The 16,840-nt window shown below is 49.6% G+C and overlaps 1 protein-coding gene across 1 annotated transcript in view; it reads right to left on the bottom strand.

Annotated features, from left to right (window-relative positions):
- LOC141056095 (ephrin type-B receptor 5-like) overlaps positions 1 to 1,189 on the bottom strand; it is a 96,683-nt gene extending 95,494 nt beyond the window's left edge. The window contains exons 1-3 of the mRNA XM_073552752.1: positions 1,093 to 1,189; positions 803 to 974; positions 602 to 734 (exon numbers count right to left, since the gene is read on the bottom strand). Of these exons, the coding sequence (XP_073408853.1) occupies positions 602 to 734; positions 803 to 974; positions 1,093 to 1,189 (402 nt within the window). The remainder of the gene's footprint in view (positions 1 to 601; positions 735 to 802; positions 975 to 1,092) is intronic.
- Positions 1,190 to 16,840: the final 15,651 nt, after the last annotated feature.

Here is a 16,840-nt window from a genome sequence, read left to right as displayed (position 1 = left end):
GAAGCTAAATTAAAAACTTTAATTTTAACCATTTATGATCTTTAGACAACCAATTTAATGAGGTCAATGACCCTAATAGCTGTGCCAGAGAACTGAGACCCCACCAAAGTCCTCAATGACTTATCAGGGCACACTGCATTTATCTGCCTTGAAATCTAAAGGGTTGTCATTACATACACAACGGAACAGCCCCTTAGTGCCCCACTGTGTTTAGGACTGAGACTGCTTTCACCATATCGGGATCTGATTGACTAACTTGATTGCTATGGGATCCACCAGTTGGTCACAGTGCTGTTATCTGAAGATGGATGCAAATTTCCTACAGAAGGAAGTGATGGTGAATAGTCACCCCTGGTGGGCTTGAGGAACCTAAATCCATCATTGGTCCAGGTAGGTTGTCCACTACTCTAACACTGCTGACCTATCTTTAGGAGAGGTCATCAGTGTCTGATCGGTGAAGGTGCAACACCAGGCACCCCGCTGATGAGATGTTCTCGGTATTGGCCAGGACTGACCAGTTATGGAGCTTTGTCTGCTGTCTAGTGGCTGCGGCCGGGTACTGAACATTGATGTGAATAGATGGCGGATGTGCCGGTCTCACTATAGTGTTGAAGGAGCTGCGTTGTGAAGCTCCATAACTGGTCAGGTCCAGGTGCCACGGACACCAGGAACAGCTGATCGGTGGGTACAGGGGTCCATCAATGTTAAAGTAGTGGAAAACCTCTTTAAGACCCCTCCCCAATAGCAAATGACAGTATAAAAAAAATTCAGGTCAGCGGACCCCTATAAGGAGCAGAGTTACTTTTTCCCATATGGAAAACAACTGATGGAATTAGGAAATGCAGAACATTCTTTTCGGCAGATGATCCCGAGACGACGATGATTCCCTCCAGTCTCCGCGCTCTGACCCCGCGCAGGGCTCGGCTCGTCGTCAGCCTTCAGCTCACATCCCGGTGATTTCCAGTCTGCTTTGTCTCATTCGCGATAAATTATTTAAGGAGAAATAAATGGAGAAAGATTTCTATAAAGGGCCCCATGGCGTGATCCAAAAAGAGCAACTATCACAAGAACGCTCTGCTCTCCGGGCATTACCTGCAGCTCCATGCGGCCTGTAGAGGTCAATAATTGATGAGGTATCACCACGGGGGTCAGATATTTTGTGATTCTCCGCTTTCCTACGGTTTGCCATGATATTCTGTCGTCTTGTAAATCATTGATTCAGACCAATCAGCAAAGTGAACAAAGTAAATCGCTTAGGCAAAAAGACAACGCCACATCGCTGCAGAAAAAATGTTCTGAAAATGTCATTTTATCACAAATCAGCACAGTTTTATAATTCTTACTTACAAAACCTCTAAGTACCAAAAATGTACGACAGAGCCGTTTTCTGTCACTAGCTGCTTAGATGTCTCCAATTCATAGCACAGCACACTCTGACATGAAGGAATCCTTGCCTCCTGTCTTTATGTAGCGTTTGTTCATATGCTGCAGCATGGAAAACATTATACAACAGTACTGAGTAGTGTAGCTGTGAATCTAGCTCTGGAGTGAGGAAAACATTGGAAAGCAGCAGCTGTATGGAGGTCATTGTACAGCAGTACTGATCAGTGTATATGTGAATACAGTTCTGGGGTGATATAAACACTAGAAAGCAGCAGCTGTACAAATTTTATTATACAGCAGCACTGAGCAGTGCAGATGTGATTCCAGCTCTGAGGTGATATAAACACTACTAAGCAGCAGCTGTATGAAGGTGATAAAACAGTGGTAATGAGCAATGTAGCTTTGAATCCAATTTGGGTGAGATAAGAACTAGAAAGTAGCAATTGCATGGAGAACATTATATAGCAGTACTGAGCCGTGTTACTGTGAACCAATCTCTAGGGTGAGAAAAAAATACTATAAAGCACATGCACTTTCTGTGGAGGCACCTTAAGGGAGTTTTCTGGTTTGAAAAATCCTTGTTTTAAATCCTCTGCTAAGGTTCATGACTCTCAACCATCAATGGCTACAAAGAGCATCTGCCACCCTGGAGGACCCTGATCTTCATTTCATTAAAAACTGTGTAGTGCTTCATTTCACCTGTGGTGGCGCTGTAGGAAAGCTAAGCACTTATTGCTGGGTACTTGTACAAATCATAACTGATCACTGTGGGGGCGTCAATTATGTTATTGAGTGGCCCTTATATCAGGAAATTATTATCTATTGAGAGGATCCTTAATAGCACAGCTGCCAGGATATGGAAGACAAACAGAACTTCTGGTGTCGTCTTCACCAACCCAACCCAATATGTTTGCTGACAATTCTTATTAATATCAGCGATTCTTCAACATTTTTTACGTCAAAGCCCCTAATTTTAGGAGAAATGGGCCTGACAGCTGCAAGAGAACATTCAATATCCGCTCAGGTAGTAATGGAGGATGACTCCCGGATGCCACTGGTAAGAGCGCTCCACCGGGAAGACTGGAAATCAGCTCTCATTATTGATTGAACCGTCCTGATTTCACTTTGTATTTTCTCCGCACCATTGCTCTGACTTCAGCCTTATCTAAAAAATCTGCTTTTTTTGGTGGATGGGAGCTGACTCCACTTCCAATGATTTTCTTTAACCTGTAAGGCTTTTTTGATCACTACGTTCCAAGATCAAGGACTCTCTGTATTTTGTTCATCAATGTAACTCTTTTAAGCTCTTATGGTTAGCGGGATTCTCTCTCTCCGGTAGAGTGTAAGCTGTAATGGTCAGTGGGGTCCTCTCTCTCCTGTAGAGTGTAAGCTCTTATGGTTAGTGGGGTTCTCTCTCTCCTGTAGAGTGTTAAGCGCTTATGGTCAGTGGGGTTCTCTCTCTCCTGTAGAGTGTTAAGCGCTTATGGTCAGTGGGGTCCTCTCTCTCCTGTAGAGTGTTAAGCTCTTATGGTCATCGGGGTTCTCTCTCTCCTGTAGAGTGTTAAGCGCTTATGGTCAGTGGGGTCCTCTCTCTCATGTAGAGTGTAAGCTCTTATGGTCATCGGGGTTTTCTCTCTCCTGTAGAGTGTAAGCTCTTATGGTCAGTGGGGTCCTCTCTCTCCTGGAGAGTGTAAGCTCTTATGGTCAGTGGTGTCCTCTCTCTCCTGTAGAATGTTAGCTCCTATGGTCAGTGGGGTCCTCTCTCTCCTGTAGAGTGTTAAGCTCTTATGGTCAGTGGGGTCCTCTCTCTCTCCTGTAGAGTGTAATCTCTTATGGTTAGTGGGGTTCTCTCTCTCCTGTAGAGTGTTAAGCGCTTATGGTCAGTGGGGTTCTCTCTCTCCTGTAGAGTGTAAGCTCTTATGGTCATCGGGGTTCTCTCTCTCCTGTAGAGTGTTAAGCGCTTATGGTCAGTGGGGTCCTCTCTCTCATGTAGAGTGTAAGCTCTTATGGTCATCGGGGTTTTCTCTCTCCTGTAGAGTGTAAGCTCTTATGGTCAGTGGGGTCCTCTCTCTCCTGGAGAGTGTAAGCTCTTATGGTCAGTGGTGTCCTCTCTCTCCTGTAGAATGTTAGCTCCTATGGTCAGTGGGGTCCTCTCTCTACTGTAGAGTGTAAGCTCTTATGGTCAGTGGGGTCCTCTCTCTCCTGTAGAATGTTAGCTCCTATGGTCAGTGGGGTCCTCTCTCTCCTGTAAAATGTTAGCTCCTATGGTCAGTGGGGTCCTCTCTCTCCTGTAGAGTGTTAAGCTCTTATGGTCAGTGGGGTTCTCTCTCTCTCCTGTAGAGTGTAATCTCTTATGGTCAGTGGGGTTCTCTCTCTCTCTCCTGTAGAGTGTAAGCTCTTATGGTCAGCGGGGTCCTCTCTCTCCTGTAGAGTGTAAGCTCTTATGGTCAGTTGGGTCCTCTCTCTCTCTCCTGTAGAGTGTAAGCTCTTATGGTCAGTGAGGTCCTCTCTCTCCTGTAGAGTGTAAGCTCTTATGGTCAGCGGGGTCCTCTCTCTCCTGTAGAGTGTAAGCTCTTATGGTCAGTTGGGTCCTCTCTCTCTCTCCTGTAGAGTGTAAGCTCTTATGGTCAGCGGGGTCCTCTCTCTCCTGTAGAGTGTAAGCTCTTATGGTCAGTGGGGTCCTCTCTCTCCTGTAGAATGTTAGCTCCTATGGTCAGTGGGGTCCTCTCTCTCCTGTAGAGTGTAAGCTCTTATGGTCAGTGGGGTCCTCTCTCTCCTGTAGAATGTTAGCTCCTATGGTCAGTGGGGTCCTCTCTCTCCTGTAGAGTGTAAGCTCTTATGGTCAGTGGGGTCCTCTCTCTCCTGTAGAATGTTAGCTCCTATGGTCAGTGGGGTCCTCTCTCTCCTGTAGAGTGTAAGCTCTTATGGTCATTGGGGTCCTCTCTCTCCAGCAGAGTGTAAGCTTTTATGGTCAGTGGGGTCCTCTCTCTATCTCTCCTGTAGAGTGTAAGCTCTTATGGGCAGTGGGGTCCTCTCTCTCCTGTAGAGTGTAAGCTCTTATGCAGGGCCGGTTTTAGGCAAAGTTTAAAATGGGGCCCCAAATGCTAACATATTGCACATCACACAGAAGCATTTTGATTGTAGTTACATGCGCTGAGTTCAGGCCGCTAAATGAGTGTGAGCGACAATATTGAAGAAGTCGTTCAATACTTGTTTCTCGGCCTCTTTCCACCATCTGAGAAAGTATGATGGGGACAGAACGATCACTATTGGATCACTTAGGGTGTGTTCACACGTTGCGGTTTTTGCTGCGGATCTGCAGCGGATTTGGTCCTGCGGATCCGCAGCAGTTTCCATGCAGTTTACAGTACCATGTAAACCTATGGAAAACCAAATCCGCCGTGCACATGCTGCGGAAAATTCCGCGCAGATTTGCTGCGGTTTATTTTCCGCAGCATGTTACTTCTTTTTTGCGGAACCACAGCTGCAGTGTACGTTCCGGGACATACAAATCAATCAATCTCTCTCTCATCCGCACTGCCAAGCCGCACTAGAACCTGCATCAAATCCGCTGTACACATGCTAGGAATCCGCAGGAAAAGTGCATGTGTTTTACCCTGCAGTTTCTGAGAAGAGATATGGATTCTCTGCAGAAAAAGCCGCAGACTAATCCACAACGTGTGCACACACCCTAACAGATCACCATACAGTATCATGTATCAGCAGCACATCTACAGTTTACACCCCATAGTCCTCCATATAATATAATCTGCCCCATAGTCCTCCATATACACTCATCAGTCCTCCATATAGTATAATACACTCCTTATAGCCCTCCATATATTAAAATACACTGCTCAGTCCTCCATATAGTATAGTACACTCTCCATAGTCCTCCATATAGTATAATACACTCCTCAGTCCTCCATATAGTATAATACACTCCTCATTGCCCTCCATATATTAAAATACACTGCTTAGTCCTCCATATAGTATAATACACTCCTCATAGTTCTCCATATAGTATAATGCACTGCCATAGTCACCCATGTAGTACAATTCACTTCCCATAGTATAATGCACCCTATAGTTCTTCATATAATGTATTCCCCATAGTCCTCGATACAGTATAATGCAGCCCACATATAGTATAATGCAGCCACCCAATAGAGCACACTGCAGCTGTAAGGTCGGTAGGCTGGGCGGGGGGGTGGTCCCTCTGTATAACACGCAATGACGCACAGACAAAAGATGGAGGCAGATTACGGGTGCAACAGGTCCAAGTTTATTTCCCGCCGTCCGACTGACGGCCCTCACAATACACCGCCAATTCTCTTCACGGCCCTCCGTGTCCAGGCCCCGAAACACACACCGTACTTATCACCAGGGACGTAAATACACGTACCGTCCATTTCTGCTTAACGACGCTCCTGTCAGCTCGGTCACTGTGGCCGCCTTAGGCCCGTACACCAACAGTAATTTTTCTGGTCAGGTATCGTCTTCAACTCGGTATGTGTTTCCCCGGGGCCTCGTCTGTACTGTGGTACTTTGTGTCAGGACCACCCCCCTGACTTCCTTTCTCCTCAGTCCCCCTGGTTGGGTTTTCCTCACAGTGCAGCAACTGTCACAGTCTCCTCGTCACTTGAGCTCCCCCTGGGAACTGGAATTTTCTGGAACCCTCCTGTCAAATTTATAACTTTCCCAGTTCCCTATAACTCCGCCCCCCATGACCAACGGTTTCTTAGCCCTAGGCTGATGTCAAGTCCTATGCTCACATTCCTCCCTGCCCTCTAATGTCAGTTCAAGGTACTGCACGTCACCTACACTTTCCTAGCTGTTTTCCCTTTTTAAATCTGACCAGTCAGTCCGTCCATCAGGTCACCTTCCCTACACTCTCCCTTCCTTTGTCTCTTGTCGTCCCCGACAATCTTACTCTCCTACTCTTCCCTTCTGTCACTTTTCACAATCCGGTATGCCATGATCGAGGCCTTACCCCTACCAAATCATCGCCGGTGCCCGCCTTCCTCTTCCTGGGGTGTCCGTGGTGTCTGGGACCTGACCTAGGACTACTGTCTGCTTCACATCTTCCATCTCTTTGTCTTTCTCTTAGTTACCAGTCATGGTCGGCGTCTCGGTCTCCCAGACCCTCTCAACTCATAGACCCCTTTGGTCTCACGCTTCCTTTGGTCACACAGACCTTCCCTTACCCGGACCTGTCGCATTTTCTTGTGCATATCATACATCAGAACAACTCTATAAAATCACAAGTACCCCATTTTCTTACATCTTTTCTATTGCTTGTTAAAACCAACATATAATAAACATAACAGATTTTCTCCTCCCCCTTCCTTTAAAATGGACACTTCCTCTCGCCTTACATCCCTGCTTTTGTCAGGCTTAACACACAAAAACTTCAATTTTTATATTGAACTTTTTTTTTCCATTAACTTGGACGCAAACTGTCCTTGTGATTTGCACAACGGTGCAACGAAAATTAGAACGCTCAAGCCACCTCCTAGTGGCCGGCAGCGAGGGGCCCCACAGCCGTGGAGCTCCGGGGATGTAAGGAGTGTCCTGTGAGTTCTTTCTACGGGGGCTCGTAACCTTCGGACTCAGCAATCACAGCTACCGCGTAATAGCCGCGGGGACAGTACTCTTTGTAGTACGACACCAAGTCCCCCTCATGTAGAGCCCGGCCGTGACGAATAGAGGCCACATTAAGATAAATCTTCTGGCCGGTAGCCAGATCGCGTATGATCCATACCCCCTGGGTATATTCGTATACACGAGCCGTCCCATAGATCGTGTCGCCGCCATGCCAGCCTCCCCCTTTGCATGAAGTAGGTTCCATACTTCCTGCTCCCTGGCTTTCTTCTTTTTCACCACTTCTGCGACCCAAACGGAGGGTCCGGTGTGAGCCCGGGAGTCCGGTGGGCGGGACTTAGCCGGGGACAAAAACAGGGCAGAGGCGGCTAGTGAGTCTGTGGCCCAGCAGCCGCTGGGGCCGGGTTGCGGATAGGGGCAGACAGGTCTTCCAGATGTTGGGCCACAGAGCCTGACAAATAGGCTGCAGTCAGTTCCAATGCCGGCATAACCGCGGCTGCAGGTTGGGCTGCATCCGTAGCTTCAGCCGGAGCTGGCATAACCGGAGTAACAGCTGGTTTCAGGGAGGATGTCACCCCTTGCAGGGGGGATGCAACAGCGTCTTGTGGAAACAGGCTCCGCACTGGCGACAACGGGCGTGGCGTCACCGGGCGGGGTGGCTCGGGGCAGGGAGTGGAGGGCCCCCTCTGATCCGCATAGACAGTGGGGTCTTCCTTGGCCAGACTTTCGGGATCACAGGAAGCCGCGTGCTGTGGCTGAGTGGTGAGGGCCGCTTGCGGAGCTGCTGGTAGGGCCGGGGGAACTCTCACCCGGCGCCGCGGTCTCCGTCACATCTTTCCACGGCTGCTCCTGCAGTCTCCGCTCTTCACTCCACCGTCGGGTGGGGCTGGCCTCCAGGCTCAGAGGTTCTGTGGAGAGGCTTTCTGCTGGTATCTTTGGTGGCCGCTCCTGTGGGATCCGCCATGGCTCCTCTCCTCCACCCGAAATAAGACTGGCTGCTTGTGACTCCGAGGTATAGATCTTCTGGCGAAGCTCGACCTCCCGCCGCGATCACCACTCCAGGCGGCCGATGCCTCGACAACCGCAGCCAATCTTTTCCTCGATGTCACTCCCTCTGCTGGGTGGGGCGAAGGCAGGCCTCTCCACCCACCTGCCAGGGTCCTGTATGTGGCAGCGTCGGCCTCCTGGTACATATTGCTGTCCCCAGGGATACGTAGGAGGGGGTCCCAGTCCATTCAGAATGACTGCAAACACCCGGACCTTCCTCTGAGCTGAAACAGCACCGCCATCTTGCTCCAAACCTGATACCGTCCCGGATCCTCTGCTGGCAATACAGGTACGCCACAGCACTCCCAATTTGTAATCCACTGGTTGGTAATTTGTAATCCACAGGTATTTGTAATCCACACAGTGCAGTCCAAGTCCGTTCCCACTCCTCAGAGGCAGGCCTGCCGCAGAAGATATTGTATTAGCGGCGTTGATCCTGCCGACTACGCCAAGTGTAGGGTCGGTAGGCTGGGCTAGGGGGGTGGTCCCTCTGTATACCACGCAGTGACGTACAGACAAAAGATGGAGGCAGATTTCAGGTGCAACAGGTCCAAGTTTATTTCCCGCCATCCGACTGATGGCCCTCACAATACACCGCCAATTCTCTTCACGGCCCTCCGTGTCCAGGCCCCGTTACACACACATTGTACTTATCACCAGGGACGTAAATACACGTACCGTCCCTTTCTGCTTAGTGACGTTCCTGTCAGCTCAGTCACTGTGGCCGCCTTAGGCCCGTACACCAACAGTAATTTTTCTGGTCAGGTATCGTCTTCAACTCGGTATGTGTTTCCGCAGGGCCTCATCTGTACTGCGGTACTTTGTGTCAGGACCACCCCCCTGACTTCCTTTCTCCTCAGTCCCCCTGGTTGGGTTTTCCTCACAGTGCAGCAACTGTCACAGTCTCCTCGTCACTTGAGCTCCCCTGGGAACTGGAACTTTCTGGAACCCTCCTGTCAAATTTATAATTTTTCCGGTTCCCTATAACTCCTCCCCCTATGACCAACGGTTTCTTAGCCCTAGGCTGATGTCAAGTCCTATGCTCACACTCCTCCCTGCCCTCTAATGTCAGTTCAAGGTACTGCACGTCACCTACACTTTCCTAGCTGTTTTCCCTTTTTAAATCTGACCAGTCAGTCCGTCCATCAGGTCACCTTCCCTACACAGCCACCCCACAGAGTATAATGCAGCCTCACCATACAATATAATGTAACCACTACAGAATATAATGCAGCCCCCATCTTATAGTATAATGCAGCCACCCCTTAGAGAATAATGCAGCTACCCCACAGTATAATGCAGCCACTCCACAGAATATAATGGAACCCCCCATAGAATATAATGCAGCCCCACCCCTCATATAGTATAATGCAGCCCCTCCATAAAATATATGACAACCCCCTCATAGGATATAATGCAGCCCCTTATATATTATAATGTAGCCCCTCCATAGAATACAATGTAGCCCTCCTCATCTAGTATAATGCAGCCCCCATCGAATATAAAAAATATAATACAGCCCCCATGGAATATAATGTAGCCCCAAATAGAATATAATACAGCCCACCTCTCCATAGAATATAATGTAGCCCCCCATATTATATAACACAGCCTCCCCTATAGAATATAATGTAAAATGTACCCCCCATGGTATATAACACAGCCGCATAGTATATAGCCCAGCACCACATGGTATACAGCCCAGCCCACCATGGTATACAGCCCAGCCCACCATGGTATACAGCACAGCATGGTATATAGCCCACCATGGTATAATACAGCCCAGCATGGTATACAGCCCACCATGGTATAATACAGCCCAGCATGGTATATAGCCCCCCCCAGGATGGTATAATACAGCCCAGCATGGTCTAATACAGCACAGCATGGTATATAGCACCCCATAATGGAATAATACAGCCCAGTATGGTATAATACAGCCTAGCTTGGTATATAGCCCCGCCCCAGAATGGTGTAATACAGGACAGAATGGTATAATAGAGCCCAGCATAGTATATAGCCCCCCCCAGAGTGGCATAATACAGCCCAGCATGGTATATAGCCCCCCAAAATGGTATAATACAGCCCAGCACGGTATAATACAGTCCAGCATGGTATATAGCCACCGCCAGAATGGTATAATACAGCCCAGCTTGGTATATAGCCCCCCCCAGAATGGTATAATACAGCTCAGCATGGTATATAGCCCCCCCAGAATGGTATAATACAGCTCAGCATGGTATATAGCCCCCCCCAGAATGGTATAATACAGCTCAGCATGGTATATAGCCACCCCAGAATGGTATAATACAGCTCAGCATGGTATATAGCACCCCCAGAATGGTATAATACAGCTCAGCATGGTATATAGCACCTCCAGAATGGAATAATACAGCCAAGAATGGTATATAGGCCCCCCAGAATGGTGTAATATAGGCCAGCATGGTATAATAGAGCCCAGCATGGTATATAGCCCCCCCCAGAGTGGTATAATACAGCCCAGCATGGTATATAGCCCCCCCAAAATGGTATAATACAGCCCAGCACGGTATAATACAGCCCAGCATGGTATATAGCCCCCCAGAATGGTATAATACAGCCCAGCATGGTATGTAGCCCCCCCAGAATGGTATAATACAGCCCAGCATGGTAGATAGCACCCCAGAATGGAATAATACAGCCCAGTATGGTATAATACAGCCCAGCATGGTATATAGCTCCCCCTGAATGGTGTAATACAGGCCAGCATGGTATAATAGAGCCCAGCATGGTATATAGCCCCCCCAGAATGGTATAATACAGCCCAGCATGGTATATAGCCCCCACAAAATGGTATAATACAGCCCAGCACGGTATAATACAGCCCAGCATGGTATATAACCCCCAGAATGGTATATAGCTCCCCCAGAAAGATATAATACAGCCCAGCATGGTATATAGCCCCCCAGCATGGTATAATACAGCCCAGCATGGTATAATACAGCCCAGCATGGTATATAGCCCCCCCGAATGGTATAATACAGCACAACACAGTATAATACAGCCCAGCATGGTATATACCCCCCCAGAATGGTATAATAATTGGCCCAGCATGGTATATAGCCCCCAAGAATGGTATAATACAGCCCAGCATGGTATATAGCCCCCCAGCATGGTATAATACAGCCCAGCATGGTATATAGCTCCCCCAGCATGGTATAATACAGCCCAGCATGGTATATAGCCCCCCAGCATGGTATAATACAGCCCAGCATGGTATAATACAGCCCAGCATGGTATATAGCCCCCCCGAATGGTATAATACAGCACAACAAAGTATAATACAGCCCAGCATGGTATATACCCCCCCAGAATGGTATAATAATTGGCCCAGCATGGTATATAGCCCCCCAAGAATGGTATAATACAGCCCAGCATGGTATATAGCCCCCCAGCATGGTATAATACAGCCCAGCATGGTATATAGCCCCCCAGCATGGTATAATACAGCCGAGCATGGTATATAGCCCCCAGCATGGTATGATACAGCCCAGCATGGTATATAGCCCCCCAGCATGGTATAATACAGCCCAGCATGGTATATAGCCCCCCAGCATGGTATGATACAGCCCAGCATGGTATATAGCCCCCCAGCATGGTATAATACAGCCCAGCATGGTATATAGCCCCCCCAAAATGGTATAATACAGCCCAGCACGGTATAATACAGCCCAGCATGGTATATAGCCCCCCAGAATGGTATATCGCCCCCCCAGAAAGATATAATACAGCCCAGCATGGTATATAGCCCCCCCAGCATGGTATAATACAGCACAACACAGTATAATACAGCCCAGCATGGTATATACCCCCCCAGAATGGTATAATAATTGGCCCAGCATGGTATATAGCTCCCCCAGCATGGTATAATACAGCCGAGCATGGTATATAGCCCCCAGCATGGTATGATACAGCCCAGCATGGTATATAGCCCCCCAGCATGGTATAATACAGCCCAGCATGGTATATAGCCCCCAGCATGGTATGATACAGCCCAGCATGGTATATAGCCCCCCAGCATGGTATGATACAGCCTAGCATTGTATAATACAGCCCAGAATGGTATAATAATTGGCCCAACATGGTATATAGCCCCCCAGAATGGTGTAATACAACCCAGCATGGTATATAGCCCCCCCCAGCATGGTATAATCCAGCCCAGCATGGTATATAGCCCCCCCAGCATGGTATAATCCAGCCCAGCATGGTATATAGCCCCCCCAGCATGGTATAATACAGCCCAGCATGGTATATAGCCCCCCAGCATGGTATGATACAGCCCAGCATGGTATAATACAGCCCAGCATGGTATATAGCCCCCCAGCATTGTATGATACAGCTGAGCATGGTATATAGCCCCCTCAGAGTGGCCCCACAGTCCAGTACTCACACTGATTTAAAAAAAAAAAAAAAAAAACTTCTCACCTTCTCCTCGTGCCTGCGCTGCTGGCTGCTCCTGTCTCCTCCGGCTCTGTCTGGCACACAGTGAGAGCGCGATGACGTCATCGCGCCCCCACAGTGTCAGAGGCAGAGCAGGGAATGATGGGAGAGGGAGCGTCAGCTGACGCTCTCTCCTCCATCACTGCCTCCTTCAGTGCGGCGGTGGCGGGAGTCGGCGCTGAGGGCAGGCGGGCCCCCCTGCCTCACAGGGGCCCCATAGCGGCTGTGTGATGTGCCGCTGGCTGGGGGCCACTGGAGGAGCAGGGGCCCTAGGCAGCTGCCTGGTCTGCCTGCCCTTAACACCGGCCCTGCTCTTATAGTTAGCGGAGTTCTCTCTCTCCTGTAGAGTGTAAGCTCTTATGGTCAGTGGGGTCCTCTCTCTCCTGTAGTGTAAGCTCCTATGGTCAGCAGGGTCTTTCTCTCTTGTAGAGAGTAAGCTCCTATGGTCAGTGGGGTCCTCTCTCTCCTATAGAGTGTAAGCTCTTATGGTCAGAGGGGTTCTCTCTCTCTCTCTCTTCTGTAGAGTCTTAGCTCTTATGGTCAGCAGGGTCCTCTATCTCCAGTAGAGTGTAAGCTTTTATGGTCTGCGGAGTTCTTTCTCTCCTGTAGAGTGTAAGCTCCTATTGTCAGTGGGGTCCTCTCTCTCCTGTAGAGTGTAAGCCCCTATTGTCAGTGGGGTCCTCTCTCTATCTCTTCTGTAGAGTTTAAGCTCCTATGGTCAGTGGGGTTCTCTCTCTCCTATAGAGTGTAAGCTCTTATGGTCAGTGGGCTCCTCTCTCTTCTGTAAAGTGTAAGCTCTTATGGTCAGTGGAGTCCTCTCTCTCCTATAGAGTGTAAGCTCTTATGGTCAGTGGAGTCCTCTCTCTCCTATAGAGTGTAAGCTCTTATGGTCAGCAGTATTTTCTCTCTCTCCTGTAGAGTGTAAGCTCTTATGGTCAGTGGGGTCCTCTCTCTCCTGTAGAGTGTAAGCTCTTATGGTCAGCAGGGTTCTCTCTCTCTCCTATAGAGTGTAAGCTCTTATGGTCAGTGGGGTTCTCTCTCTATCTCTTCTGTAGAGTTTAAGCTCTTATGGTCAGCGGGGTTCTCTCTCTCCTATAGAGTGTAAGCTCTTATTGTCAGTGGGCTCCTCTCTCTTCTGTATCGTTTAAGCTCTTATGGTCAGTGGGGTCCTCACTCTCTCCTGTAGAGTGTAAGCTCTTATGCTCAACGGTATCTTCTCTCCTATAGAGTGTAAGCTTTGATGGTCAGTGGGGTCCTCTCTCTATTGTAGAGTGTAAGCTCTTATGGTCAGTGGGGTTCTCTCTCTCCTGTAGAGTGTAAGCTCTTATAGTCAGTAGGGTCCTCTTTCTCTTTCCTGTAGAGTATAAGCTCTTATGGTCAGTGGGGTCCTCTCTCTCCTGTAGAGAGTAAGCTTTTATGGTCAGTGGGGTCCTCTCTCTTCTGTAGAGTGTAAGCTCTTATGGTCAGTGGGGTCCTCTCTCCTGTAGAGTGTAAGCTCTTATGGTGAGTGTGGTCCTCTCTCTCTCCTGTAGAGTGTAAGCTCTTAAGGTCAGCGGGTCTCTCTTCTGTAGAGTGTAAGCTCTTATGGTCAGCGGGGTCCTCTCTCTCCTGTACAGTATAAGCTCTTATGGTCACTGGGGTCCTCTCTCTCCTTTAGAGTGTAAGCTTTTATGGTCACTGTGGTCCTCTCTCTCCTGTAGAGTGTAAGCTCTTATGGTCAGCGGGTCTCTCTTCTGTAGAGTGTAAGCTCTTATGGTCAGCGGGGTCCTCTCTCTTCTGTAGAGTGTAAGCTGTTATGGTCATTGTGGTCTTCTCTCTCTCTGCTGTAGAGTTTAAGCTCTTATGATCAGCAGGGTCCTCTCTCTCTCCTGTAGAGTATAAGCTCTTATGGTCAGCAGGGTTCTCTCTCCTATAGAGTGTAAGCTCTTATGGCAGTGGGGTTCTCTCTCTTCTGTAGAGTGTAAGCTCTTATGGTCAGCAGGGTCCTCTCTCTCCTATAGAGTGTGAGATGGTATTGTCAGAGTGGTCCTCTCTCTCTCTCCTGTAGAGTGTAAACTCTTATGGTCAGCGGGGTTCTCTCTCTTCTGTGGAGTGTAAGCTCTTATGGTCAGCGGGGGTCCTCTCTCTCCTGTAGAGTGTAAGCTCTTATGGTCAGCGGGTCTTCTCTCTTCTGTAGAGTGTAAGCTCTTATGGTCAGTGGGGTCCTCTCTCCTGTAGAGTGTAAACTCTTATGGTCAGTGTGGTCCTCTCTCTCTCCTGTAGAGTGTAAGCTCTTATGGTCAGCGGGTCTCTCTTCTGTAGAGTATAAGTGTGGCACCCCTGAAGCCTCAGTCGCTACAGAGGTACTGCACCTTCTCCTAAGGTGTGGTACCCCACCATCCAGGTAGGATGGGAACTCCCTTTCACATTCCAACACCTGCACCCCACGCACAGGATAGTTCAGCAGGGACCCATCCATGCTTTATGCTGGAAAGGTCATAGGGTGCCTTTTGTGGTCCCTGGCTTCGTAACACGAGAGGTGTTGGGGAGGCGGGTGGAGTTAGATATAAAAGAGAGGGAAGGTGTAAGATTTCAGGTCAGTCTGCAGAAGAGGGCAGGCGGAGTAGGAGAGGACAGCCACTTGGTGAGGAGTGGGGAACCCTGGAAGAAGGGATGGAGGAAGGAGTGCTGCAGCTGCCCCAGTGAGCTGGGCCAGCTGGCACGGGAAGGAAGAGAATGAGAAAGAGACTTAGACTGGAGACTACAGATTCCATAAGAGAGATGGAACAGATCGGAACGAAGGAGAATAGAAGGACGGTGGGAAGCAGGTTGAGAAAGAGAGAGAACCCTTCCAGTCCAGAGCGCAAAGGCCGGGGCCCGGTCCCCGAGGTTGATTGGATCTTTATGTCCGGCAACAGACACCGGAGGAGTAGTGAGCCACTAAAGCCTTACTCCCATCATAGACTTGGGACACAACAGCAACTGGATAGTGAGCCGGGACGCAGAGAGGAGTCCCCGAAGCAGGCTACAGCTGTTTGTCATACAAGTGGAGACTAGGAACACCTAGAGAGAGGCATTCCAGGGTAACTAAGTACTGGAGTGCTTCGCACCTAAAGGCGCATTGGAGGAGTCGTTCAGTGAGGTACATATTGGCGGAGTGTGGAGGGGAGAATCCTATCCTGCCTAGAGGTTGACTGGGGCCCTGACCCGAAGAACACAGCGCGGAGGCAGGCCGTTGTGTGAACTGCAAACAGTGAGTAAAGCTTTGGAACCGCATACTCTGGCGTCCTCCAGTTATTCCAGCACCGCTACACCTGAGTACCTGCACCTACACCAACTGCGTCTCCCCACCATTACTTCATCTACACTGCCCTGGGACTACAGCTCCGCCTGTGGGGAGCTTTACCATCTAAGCTGCGCATACCATCAGTCCCAGAGGATCTCCCGCATCGTCGGCCTGACATCACACTTGCCGAGCACCACTATTCCAATAAACTTTGACACTATTAACATTACCGCCATTGATATTGGGCGCCCAGGGCCACGGACCGGGTCACCGCTGCTGTGACACATCCCCCTGACACCGGCCCGGTACCGAGTACCCCGCTGCCCTGGGTGTGAGGGGCAACCCAATTTTGGCGTCACGAACAGGATGACGTGACCCGATACCATCGGGTTCTGTGTGCCTTGGATTTGCAACTTTTGAAAATGTGCAAAAGACCAAATTTAATAGACTGTGACATGAATCTCAAAGATGGTCGCTGGTGTGGAGAAGAAGGGCGTGAAGAGATGGGAGGTCCAAAGAAAAGACCGCGAAGAGTATTGGGCCTTCTCTGCCTGAATTACTTTGTGACAGATGCATGGCCCACCCGCCGAGAGGTTCGAATACTGGCTTGGTATGGAGGCGCTGGAAGAAGACGCCGCCCCCGGAAGGAGGGGCAGAGGAAGCCAGTGGCGAGCAGAAGGGCGGAGCAGGAAGAAGAACGCCAGAACGCCATTTTGGAGAGTGAGGGAAGAAGGCCTGCGGAGCTCGGGGAAACGGATCTCCCTGGCGCCATGGCTGACGGCTCCAACCCGAACTCTGGAAGGAACCGCCAGCAACTAGAAGCTGAAATAGCTGAATTGACAGCCAGTCTGCAACTGAGGAAAGAAGCCTTGGAGAGGCTGAGATGGCAGCGCGCCCCGGAGGGGCCTACACCAGCGGTACCCTCTCCATCGGTACCCGCCGCTGCCGCGCCGGACTGCCCCCGGCCAGCGCTGATCTACACCTCCACGCTGACTGTGCGGCTGAGTGCCGCTTGCCCGAAGGAGTTACCGGAGGACCTGGGAGTGGAAGCAGAGCTCCCGC

The sequence above is a fragment of the Dendrobates tinctorius genome, unplaced genomic scaffold (genome assembly GCF_039654945.1).
Source record: "Dendrobates tinctorius isolate UK_male_01 unplaced genomic scaffold, ASM3965494v1 ptg000196l, whole genome shotgun sequence".
Classification (NCBI taxonomy): Eukaryota; Metazoa; Chordata; class Amphibia; order Anura; family Dendrobatidae; genus Dendrobates; species Dendrobates tinctorius.
Note: the sequence above shows the minus strand (reverse complement) of the source record. Positions and strands in the feature narration are given on the sequence as shown.